Below are 12,466 nucleotides of genomic sequence, written 5' to 3'. Positions count from 1 at the left end.
CTTTTTCGCGAATTGTGCACTTCTGGCACCAGTTTTAAAAAGAAAATGAAAAATAATAATGTCAAAATGAAAAACAACGATATCTTCATATTTCACGAAGGTGGCCCTTTTCCTTTAAAGGGACCCTCCCACCTTCAAAAAAGCTAATGAATTGGCATGAAAGTGATGTCCCTTGGTTCAGAAAGAGCGAAAACGAATATCTACCAAATTTCACCGAAAAATATTCACTGGTTTTCAAGATATTAGGCTTTTACTTTTGTTTACTTTTTGGGATCTCCCCTGTTACTAGCGACTTTATTTGGAAGCAATAATTTGGCAGCCTTAAAGTGCGGCAGACGTTGCGCGCAAAGCAGCGTATACCACCACGTGTTAACGATGGTTTTAGTCCAAGATTTAAAAATCGTTAGATCTCCGCTGACGTCACAAATTCTAAGGGGGCATTCCAATGCATTAGCCCCTTAGAATCCGAAAACTGCGAGTTTGAAATTCCATATCTTCGAATTAAAGCATTTTTCGATGTTGTGAGTGCCCAAACCGGTATTTGCAGGCCATGGCCACCAATTTGGCTATCTCAACTCAAAACTAATGTTAAGGTGGGAGTGTCCCTTTAACTACGTTTTAGCACCGTTGAGCTCCGATAAACCGAGGTCTTTGTAGTTTGAACTTCAAAGCCGGTACATTTTTTTACACTTAAGGCCTGGCTACACTATGCGTTTTCTGCGTGCGTTTTTTGCGTGTTTGCGGGTTTTGCGTAATATCGTTCTAGAAAAAGGGTTATTATTAAATACCTAAACTTCTTTAATATTGATATAAAAAATGGATAAAACGTTTATGTTAATTAAAAGTTTATATGAAAAACATATGACAAAAACGTAATTTCGTTTCTAGAACGATATTCTGCAAATCACGCAAACTCGCAAAAAACGCACGCAGAAAACGCATAGTGTAGCCAGGCCTTTAGCCTGCTTGTAGGTTTATGGTCGGCGGGGCTACTTTTGAATTTTCCTATGTACAGCCCTCAGCAGACTGCGTGGTAGGTATTCTTTTTCCGACAAAACTGATAATAATTCAAAAGTCATGCTATCAGTCGGTCGAAACTCACTGCAAATAGATGCGGCATGCTCCACTCCTTCGATAGGGCCTATCAATAAGCAAAGCATACGCCTTGTGTGGCAACAAAATGTAAAAGTTCGTTTTGGGGCAAATATAAACTTTTGGGTTTTGTTGCCAAACTGGATGGAAAATGCATACGATGATAATGCCAATCTAAGCTGCGGAGTCTCGCGCATCTTGCTGTTACGATTTCCGAGTGCCCGATAGCATATAGTATTCGCGTTATTCTCGGTTTTGTCGAAAAAAAGAATACCTACCACGCAGTCTGCAGAGGGCTGTATAGTGTTGAATCTTTTGAGCTGGTACTATCAATTTTACGGAAGGCTTAACAAAAGTGGTATTTCAACGCTTGCGTTTTTAATACGCATTATCTGCCCGGAGGTAACTAAGAACCTTCTAAATGTATTTGATGCGCGCGACTAACAGTGGCGCGCAGCAAAGCCTTTCTCTGCACGCGGGCGCAAACTGTAGCCTGTAGCGACACCTACCGCACGGCGTGAGCACCACCGGCCCTCAGGCCTCAGTGAGCGCCCGCAGTGCCACGTGACAATATGTGTTCTGTGTGCTTTCGGAATTCCTTTGCGTCTGGTGCGCACCAACAGTGCGGTGCGCCGCTTTTCAATTACAGGCGAGTCCTTCCCGTGTCGGGAATATATCTAGTGCCTATTCTTACGGCCCGGTGCGGCCGTCTCGTTGTACTGCTTCCCCGTCTCCGGCGGCGCGTCAGTGCGGCCGGTTGGTGACCCCGGCCCTGCACGCCTGACTCCGCTCTCTAACGGCACAGCCGCTGACAGTAGTTTTGTCGCGGTTTTTCTATCTTCCCGTGGCACTGTGCGACCTATAGTTCGTTCGATGCTGGTCACAGGGCCCAAAGCGGGTCAATGTCATAAATCGTCATCTGAATATTCGGAAATGGGCATTGTCATCTGCTGGTTTGTTTACATGATGCATGTGTTATCGAATGGCGGTTAAAAAAGGCAGAATCAGGTAGCGTGACAAGAACAACGTGTAAAGTTACATTGTTTAGTATCGAAGTTCATCAGCTTTTAGTGTTTTGCTGGGAAGCACTGATTCTTGCCGTTGCCCATGCAGATATTTGGGCACTGGGACTGGATTTTCCTTACAATTTTGCCTCTCACGCAGGTCGCCCGCTCGCACAAGGTCTCCCTCCACGTCTGACCGTCGTTGTAGTATTTGCCTCGAATCTTCGAGTAGCACCGGAGGCGCAGTTTGCAGACAACTCTGGGGCAGCATCCGGGATATGACGCTCCAGGTCGCCCCTCAACTACTGTGCAGCCAGGAGCGGGGCGGATCAGGGGACAGGCCTTTCGAATAATGTCACCCTTGGAACATTGGGCCTCTGTGCACTTCGGCTCGGTCCACTTTGCGCCATCATCGAAAATCTTCTTCAGAGCTTTGGAGAAACACTGATCTTCCTTGGCGCAGGTGATTTTAGGGCAGCATTTCGGGTACTTGGCTCCAGGCTTTCCTTCCACTCGGACGCATTTATCACCGGCTTGCAAAGGACACCCCAGAGCGACAACGTTGCCTTTCTCGCATTTGGCGCGGGTGCACGGAGGCTCGGTCCAAACGTCACCGTCGTTGAAGAATTTCTTCAGGGCCTTGGAGTAGCACCTGCAGACAGTGGAGGGACAGCACTTGGGGTACGGGGCGCCGGGCTTGCCCTTCACCAGCCGGCAGAAGGGGCCGACGGCCGGCCGGCCGCAGGGCACACCGACCACCTTACCATCCTCGCACCTGTTCCGCTGGCAGGGCGGCTCGGTCCACTCCGCGCCGCTGTCGAAGAACTTGTCCAGTCCTTTGGAGTAGCACTGACCCGGCTTGGGACACTTGAACGACAGGCAGCAGCCGGGGTAAGGGGCGTTCGGATCACCCTTTACGAGCACACAGCCCGGTCCGGGCTTGATCAGGGGGCAGGGAAGCCGTCCGATTTCTCCATCATTACAGACGCCCTGGATGCATCCGGGCTCCGTCCACTTATCCCCGTTCTTAAACAGCCTCTTCAAAACGTCAGAAAAACAGGGCTTGGGGCATTCAACCTTGGGGCAGCAGGCCGGAAACGGCGCGTTGCTGTCACCTTTAACTATCTTACATCCGGGCTTGTTGGCAATCAAACCGCAGGGCAGCCGTGAGATGCGACCGTTCAGGCACCTCGCCCGGATACAGGATGGTTCCGTCCACGTGGCGCCGTTGCTGAACTTCTTACCGAGAGTTTTGGAGAAGCATGCTCCCTGCTTTTTGAAGGCGGCGGTCACAGCGACCAGCACCAGGAGGAGCAGAGCCAGGCGGGACATGATGCCTCCACGGGAGCCGCTCGCAGAGTGACCACCCCTGGCCCTGCGGCATTATGTACCCCCGAACGAAGGCCACCAGGGATCATTGTGCCCACGCCGGCGATCGCGGCACATGTCGCGTGGGCGGCCAGCGGTGAAGGGGTCACCGTGCAGTGATTGACACCTGGAGGACTCCGCGCAAATGGCTGATGTTCAGCGGTTGATCGAAATCCGGCCGAGTGGGCGACCGGTGTCGATGTGTCGCAGCCGACACGACCGCGAGAGCGTGCGGTGACAGCTGACTTTTGCGTCATCGTGTCACCTTGCGTGGCCGCAAATTGGCCGGCTGTCAGTTCCACATCCCAGAACATCAGCGATTCGATTATACTTCGTCATTATATCGTCGCAACGATTAGTGACGCGGTCTCGGATTTTTAGAATATATACTTGAACATTGTAAAATGGCCTAATTGTATTTGACGTTAAAAGCCAGCGATTTATATTTTTACCTTTAATACTTTTGCGTGAAAGGTACCTACCTACAGGTAGGACACGGGCTTCGGAATAACAAATGTCACGAACAACTAGGTATGAAATGCGGCAATCATTACCTCATTCATTGGTCCATTATTATTGTGCAATGTGCTATAATGTATGTATAGATCTTTTTCTTTGTCGCATTTTTCTTTGTCGGTGACCCCCTTGGCGATTGGCTCCTATAGCTATAGAAACACCAAATTCGGTAGGTAGGTGGGCCCCACGGAATTCTCACCCCTATGCAAATTTGGTGACTTTAGGTCAATATTTAGAGGGAATTTGCGGGTCAAAATGTAAAAAAATTCGCCGTGACGGCTCCATAGTTTTTTGCATATAACTTTTTACTGATAAAGTCATCGAAAAAAAGTAATAACACCAGAATCTGCCCCCTCCCGTTATTCGCCAATAACTTGTAAACGCGTTACGCCAGCGACGTCAAACTTTCAGTACCTTATCATATATTACTTTAATACATTCCCTGAAAATTTGAGTGAAATCCGTCGGAAATGTTTTGAGAAAATGACGTTTAAGTGACGTCATGTCACGCCATTTTCGCTTAAAAACGGCAAAACTTCAAACGCCGCTAACATCTTCATTTTTAAAGGAATCAAGACGTATCAAAATTATTATACGTGATTCTTTCTTGTCTATCAAATATTTCTCTCCGTTTTTGAAAATTTTGGATTTTGCCCATTTTTTCTTGAAAAACTAACTTTTTTTGGAAAATAATTATAAAATCCAAAATTTTGAGTGTATCGAAAAAAAAACGGAATATAAATCAGAGAAGTGGTCTACATATATGCACCTACATACCAATTTTTAGAAGAATCGGTTCAAAAATGTGGGAATTATTCAAAATATTACGACGTTGCACGACACACAAAATTTTAGAAAAATGATTTTTCTGGACGTTTTAGACCTCGTACGGAAACAAAAATAGCACCATTCGATTCGCCGTGAAAAACTGCATCGGATAGACACCTTTTTAGATCTTATAACAACCAACTTCAAAATTTGACCTCACTTGACCTGACCTTAACCTGACCTCGTCCTGAAATTCATCCAGATGTGGTCCATATCACTTATTGAGCGTGCCTATTGAATTCTATGAAAAATTCTATGGCCCATAGAACATGTGTCGCACGTGCCCTTTTTTATATTTCGTTTTTGGTGACCAGACCTGACCTTGACCTTGATCTTGACCTAGCATGATGTTGTATGCAACAAATATTGTCTTGGTAACCTAAGAACACGTTTTGCGCAACCAGTCTCAGTCCATTCTTCGGCACTACGGTTTTTAACCCACGAGCCGCGGGGGGGGGGGGGCATAAAGTTGCCGCCCTTTACGTTTTGCGGAATATCTCCAAAACCTGATGAGCTACGAACGTGAAACTTGGCATAGTTTCAAATGAATACCAAGGCAATGTTTGAGCAAAATTTGATGGTTGTAGGACTTAAGATGACGTCACAGTGACGTCATAAAATATTGTCGTTTTCCGATACGGACCGTTTCTGATGTCGTTGAGCATGAAACTCAACAGTAAATGAACTAGACAGCACCTGCTGTCATCCTAAAACATCTAAGTACACTTCCATCTAGTTCCTGACCAATACCTAATCGGCCCTTTATATTCGGTCCCATATATCTGATATATCGTGAGGAAACTGAAAGTCGCAAATCTATAATTTGACTTATGACGTCACTGTGACGTCATTTCAAATGAGATCGACACCAAATTTAGACAAAACCTTGGCTAGGTATTCAGGAAGATGTGTGCAAAGTTTCGCTTCTCTATCTCGTCGCGTTGCGACGATATCGTAGTAGAAGTAAAGGGGGGCAACTATATGCCCCCCTCCTAGAGGTCTGCACCGGCCGGCTGCAGCCGCGGCTGGCTGCAGCCCCACGGCTGTGGGCCGGGGCGGCTGCAAATATCTCCAAGAACACGGCTACGGCTGTGGCCACGGCTGTGAGATTTCAAGCTCAATCTCAAGTACTCAAATATAAAATTCTAAATCCTTAATCTTACATTCTGATAAACAGTCTAGCCTGCAAAAATCATGCAAAGGATGCCCAGCAACATTGAAAGTGGTGAAGCCTTTGAAAACCTGTAATGGTTTTACCATTTGCTGTAGGGGAGTTTGCACTCTGGTACAGAATACTAATTATAGGTACCAATTGTTCCTTCATCATCAAGAGCTTGACAGTTTCAAAAAATGCAACATGTTGCATTGTCACATCCCTCTCAAACCAATCTCACCTGGTCATTAGGAGAGCACCTTACAGCTATTGAAGACGAGCGTTCAATAATTCTTTCAGGTAATAGAAAAAGAAACCACGCCTAGGTAAAGGCAGGCAAAGGCTTCATAAAATATTATCTAAAATAACTCTTAGATGTATTTCTGGATTTTCGGCAAGTCCAAATACATAATATAAAACTGGCGCTTTATGTTCTAACTGGTGTGTGAGTGACCACTAACAGAAAATGCTGATCAACGAAGCCAATGGAATTAGATTATAAGTGAGCATGAACCTTACTTACGGTTAATTCATATGATGGTGAAAACCATGAACACGTAATTCACATTACGGTGAAAACCCTGAACACAATATTTCTTACGCGAGCTGTTGACTTTACTAATAAAATGACGTCTTTTTCTAAAAAATGTAAAAATGTGATACTTATTCTTTGTTTGAGAGCAAGTTTTTAACTGTATAGCATTATTATTTATTAATTTGGATTTTTATGGCTGTTTATAGTGAGTCAAAGCAATTTATTGCCACTTCTTTGCTATTGACGTCATTTAAACTCAAGTAAAATTTTTGATTGAAAGAGGCAATTGTGGCTCGCACGTCCTTGGGGATTTGAGCGAAGATCATTATTTGGAAAAATAAAAAAGATGAATGTTTTTCTTTCTTGGATGCTCACTAGTGCTTTCATGCCTTGCATATCAAATTAGTTTGAGACTTACTCAGAAGGCTCAGAAGGCTGCTTCAAGCCTGGCATATCACACCCCAGAAAATATGCAAGGTAAGAAAGAAGCAAGAGTTTTGACTAGACAATCACTGTTTGACAGTCCATCAACTTCAGTTTCATTTTCCATACCTAACATTGATAATGAAAAGCATCAGGGTCTGTTGTTCTGTCCCACAACCATGCTTCAGGATTTGGCATTAGATGTCTACACTGTTAGTGCTTCTATTCTGGTTCGTTGTTTATGTTTTCTGTTGATGTAGGTACCTACCTACTCATCTTTCTTAACCCCTTGCAAGGGCTTGTGTAGGCATGCGTTGCGCATCAGGCTTCAGGCCTTTGGCCTAAAGACAGATACACAACCACTTAACCTATGATGCTTCATGAGCTTGATAATCTATAGCCCATTGCAATGTGCTTTTGGCTATATGCTTCAACTAAAAACAACTTATATAATAGGTATACTATTTTTATATACTATTTGGTTGCATTTCATTGAAAGTATCCACGGCCGGCTGACGGCTGGCTGCCCACAGTTTGCCACGGCTGTGGGCGGCTGTGGCTGTGGAGCCACGGCTGCGGGGCGGCTAGGCTGTGGAAAATTGCAGCCGTGCAGAACTCTACCCCCTCCCCCCAGCGGCCGGCGGGTGGCGCGGAGGCCCAGCGGCCGCCGGGTTAAGGAAAGTTACTACGGCCTATGCTGATGTGCTTTGATTTGGAATTCGGTCAATCCCTCTACTCGAAAACTGCTGTGCAAGTGTATTTTCGACATAGCCAACAAATGACCTTAGGTCATCGCATGACCTTGAGAGGTCAAATGGGTATTATGAAAGTAAGTTTAGATGCTGGCGAGTCGATTGGTGCCATTTTTAGCGCTCTAGCTCTACTGGTTGCGCCACAATCTGCTGTGCAAATTTGGGCCACGTGACCTTTGCTGACCTCTGTAGGTCAAACGGCTGGGAGTGCCACCGAATGACTCGAACTGTGGATTGGGCATGTCAGGACCTACATTGTGTGCGAGGCTCAGCTTGATCGGAGGTGTCCCGAATCTGGGCTGAATCCGGGCCGCGACGTATGCAGTGTCGTTTATTTGTACATTTTGCCCTGCCGAGGTCAAACGGGGTCACATATCGAAAAGCTGTCTTTAAGGAAAGTTGCTTCGGCCTATGGGCTACCCGATGATGTGCTTTGATTTTGAATTTGGTCAATCCCTCTACTCGAAAACTCAAAAGTGCTGTGCAAGTGTATTTTCGACATAGCCCACAAATGAGCTTAGGTCATCGCATGACTTTGAGAGTTGAGAGGTCAAATGGATGTTGGGAAAGTAAGGCTAGATGCTGGCGAGTCGATTTGTGCCATTTTTGGCGCTCTAGCTCTACTGGGTGGGCCACAATCTGCTGTGCAAATTTGGGCCACGTGACCTTTGCTGACCTCTGTAGGTCAAACGGCTGGCAGTGCCGCCGAATGACTCGGACTGTGGATTGGGCATGTCAGGACGTACATTGTGTGCGAGTTTCAGCTTGCTCAGAGGTGTCCCGAATCTGGGCTGAATCCGGGCTGAATCTGTGCTGAGTATGGGCTGTCTTGATGAACATCCGCGCTCAATTTGGGCATGTAGACTCTTAAAATCTCGGATTGGGCGGATAGAGTTTCCCAAGTATTGGCTCCAAAACAACGTATTCGGTTCCCGAATGCGTCCAAGTGTCCGTCTCGTTCAATTAGATCAAGTGTCTCATAAGGAGCGAAAAAGCGACAAAAAGCATGAATTTCCCTATGGCGGTGGGCTGCCAGGTTGCCAGACGGCGCACCGGCTATTTCCACTTTTGACCGGTCCCACTTGAAATGGACCGGTCGGCCGCCCGGGCGGTTGGGGCGCCGGCCTGTCGGGTCGGGTCGGCGCTCCCTATAAGCACCTAGGCCCTGTTTCACCGGTGATAGCAGCACGCTGCTATCAAATTGCGCGAGCTGACGTAATGTGATGACGTCATACTGCTGACGTAAGGGGCAATTCTGGCGCACGATTGCCGCAATATTGTTTTACGTCATCAGCTAAATGTTCGAAGTTAATGTCCAAATTTTTCCTAAACCCAACTTCTTTTAAATACATCATATTGAAAAAATATATATCAAAAATATATATACTATCATGACTGCGTAAACTCTTACTTTTAGGCTCATACGTCACTTAATGCCGCCGCCAAGGTCGCGGCAATCGTGCGCCGGAACTACCCATTACGACAACAGTATGGCGTCACGACATGACGTCAGCTCGCGAAACGTGATAGCAGCTTGCTGCTATCACCGGTGAAACAGGGCCTTAAAGGGACCATCCCACCTTAACATTAGTTTTGAGTTGAGATAGCCAAGTTTGCGGCCAGGCTCAGAAACCACCATTTATCCTGGTCGCAACCCCCGCAGCTTTATGGTGTTCAAGAAATTTCTTCCCTTTACTTGCAGGGTGGGACCAGCTTAGTCCCTATCTCTTAACCATTAGCGGTTTTTTGATGACGTCAGCAGTCATTTCAACGCCCGCCATTCCTTGAACCCGAGTTTTGCTGACCTTGAGCTCCCTTTCTTATCAACGTGAAATCCGTCGTCGGCGATGAGAAAGCCTATTGCTTTTCATTTTAATTTGAATATTAGAAGATACCCACCACTGGAACTTGGACTGATATTATACCAAGGCCGAAGATGATCAAGCTGCCTGCTATATCTGGAGCTTGGTGTTCAACTTCAACATGGAATAAAAAACAAAATATCAAAGCAAACTGGATATGGTACTGCAAGTTAAAGTCCAAAGAAATTTGAAGAGCTGACAATTGACATTAATTCTTTTCCCGCAAGGTTTCCATAGGAGATCACACCATGAAGAAATATTTTTGATGTTAACAGTTGAAAGGGGATTGATCTTCCAGTTTTGACGAAAGACGCTGCTGACTGTCTTTGGAAAAGGATGTCGGCATGAGGTGCAATTGTGCTTGTGAAGTGGTTATAACTGGACTTTTCACAGTATTAAATTAAATGTGCCATTGCAGCCAAGTGTGTTATCATGTAAGGTAAAATCAAAACTACAATGTTGGTTTTACGAGCATTGAGAAGGCTGGTAGGTAACACCTGCCTGTGCTCGTAAATCATGCTGCCAGAGTATTCTAAATTAATTTTATCATACAATTTTGTTGTCCAGAATGGTTGCACTATTGTTTGGTATCATATTATTCCATGTAAATATGGTAGTGTAAAGTCCGACCAACATGTTACCAGATTTGAAGCTGTTACGTTACCTAAGTACCTGTTTTTTACTGGCGTGGTGAATGTCACCTGGATTTTGTTTTGAGGTGCAGACCTAGTAACTCTGACTACATGGGTTTGAAGCTATTATCTATTCTGTTTTTACTGGCCTGGTGAATGGCGACTGATGTTGTCCGTGGATGGCACTGAAACAAATTTTGAGTGTTTTGTGCAGTGTTTTAATACAATGCTGAGGGCTGAAAGTTGTCTTGTTTAGAGTGGTGAAAGTTCAGGATATGCCAGCCACCATGGTGGGTCAGAGTTAAATGTGTTGCAGTCAGTTCGGCTTCGGCAAGCACACGGATGGGCATACGCATCAAGACCTGCTCTGCCATACTTTCAGCCAATTTTACCTAGGTAAGTCTTTTCTTTTTTCTGCCAAAAGCTATGACATTGTGAATTTCAGCACTGTGGCCTGTGTGTAGCTTTCAGGAAAGCAATTCTAAATAAAGCTCTGATAAAGTGCAAAATCAGCAATGCAGCCCTCTATTACATTTTCTACAACATCTTACTTGTTCCTTGCATGGAGAGAAAAATGCAATGTTATGAATTCGTTTATTCACATAATTTGACAAGCATGCAGTTACCTGCTACTATCACTGCACAAAACAGAGCAGAAAACATGAGTTGATCAAACACAAGACATAACAGAAGTTTACAACATAGGGCTGCCGAACCTGCTTCCTCCCACCACAGTTGATGCCATTTCCTAGCCTGGCTTGATGTGAGCACTGAATAGCTGCTTTGTCTAATTACAGCTCACTACCATTCAACTTAAACTACTCTCTTTAAAGTAAGAGTGAGAGCGTTCAGTGTTCATAGCAGCTCGACAGACGACAGACAACAAACATCTTGACAAACCAACCAGTATTTGATTTGGCTAATGATTTATGTGCTTGTTGTATCATGGCCAAACTACTTTAACAGCAATAATCCCTGTTTCATCTTGATCTTGCTTTTATTTCCATTTGAACTCAGATCTTGAAACAATCATCTGAAGTGATATCAGATACTGGCTTCTGTTTCTCTTGAAAGCAAGTTAAAACAACAATGATAAACTAAGGCAGGAGATGTGAGTTGTGGCAGTAGATTTTTGATTCAACATATGTCAACCTTATATTGCTTGAGACCTCTGTGACAGACAAACAAATATTTATAGTTTTTTGATAGTTTGGATTCTTGGCTTGATTTAGCAGATCAGCTGTGAACCTTGACTTTGAAATCACATAAATGTTATGGTACCCGAACGAATCCTCGCATGACATTTCTTCGTAGCACAATTTTTCGTCCGCATTTCTTCGTCTACAAATCTTCGTCGGTGCATTTATTTGTCCCTCAATGCTTACTCTTGCATATATTTGCGTTGAAGAAGAAATGCGAGCCGATTTTCATATACCCTGGTGCGAGACAAAGTAATGCGATAGGTACGAATAAATGCCCTGACGAAGATTTGCAGACGAAGAATTGCGATACGAAGAAATGCCATAAGAATTGTCCTGGAATCCTTTATTGGCCATCATATATTGACCTTGATAAGATAAACGCATCATTCGCGCAATATTTGTCGCACTTTGATACCGAACTATTGCTTCCAAATGCCGACGTAAAGAAAACCTTTATGTGACGTCATAGAAACAGCGGATTTCCCAAAAAGTAAACAAAAATAAAAGTCTTATATCTCGAAAACGGGTGAATATTTTCCGGTAAAATTTGGTAGATGTTCATTTTCGCTCTTTGTGATTCACGCTACATCACTTTTATGCCAATTCATTAACTTTTTTGAAGGTGGGAGGGTCCCTTTAATCACCCGGGGACCAGTCGTTGAAAGCAAGAAACAACGACGAGGAGAAGGTCTTGTAAAAAGTTGTAGCGATTGCATTGAGCATTCAATGACGAAAATATTTCAACCCCCCACCTCCTCAAGCGATCACGTGCCGTCACCCACCTGATTGTAGCAAAGCCACGTCAGGGGTCACGACCTTGAACATGTTTGTGGTTTCGCTCGGATAATAAAATATATTTTTTAAGACGGCCTTGAGAATCTCAAACAAAAGTACAAAAGCTTTGCTTCAGCTTGGTGGTGCGTTACGATCGTGTGTTCTTTATGTTTTTAATCATTTTATTTTCCTTTTCATGCGTATTTTTTGGCATTAAGGTCCTCTAACGTATCGTGTTTATGTTGCACATCTATATAGGTATCACAGTCTGAGTCCCTGCATAGGCTATCATCTTGACTGCACTGCGTAGTGCGTTAGCATCACC

General features: G+C 44.6%; 1 protein-coding gene across 1 annotated transcript; it reads right to left on the bottom strand.

Annotated features, from left to right (window-relative positions):
* Positions 1–2,116: 2,116 nt before the first annotated feature.
* On the bottom strand, positions 2,117–3,462 carry LOC122376404 (extracellular matrix organizing protein FRAS1-like). Its single transcript, XM_043356269.1, has one exon. It carries the CDS (start codon positions 3,426–3,428, stop codon positions 2,160–2,162), a length of 1,269 nt encoding a protein of 422 aa, XP_043212204.1. The 5' UTR covers positions 3,429–3,462; the 3' UTR covers positions 2,117–2,159.
* Positions 3,463–12,466: the final 9,004 nt, after the last annotated feature.

This window comes from Amphibalanus amphitrite, unplaced genomic scaffold, assembly GCF_019059575.1.
Source record: "Amphibalanus amphitrite isolate SeventyFive unplaced genomic scaffold, NRLGWU_Aamphi_draft 000042F_arrow, whole genome shotgun sequence".
Taxonomy (NCBI): Eukaryota; Metazoa; Arthropoda; class Thecostraca; order Balanomorpha; family Balanidae; genus Amphibalanus; species Amphibalanus amphitrite.
This window is presented reverse-complemented; position numbering and strand designations above follow the sequence as displayed.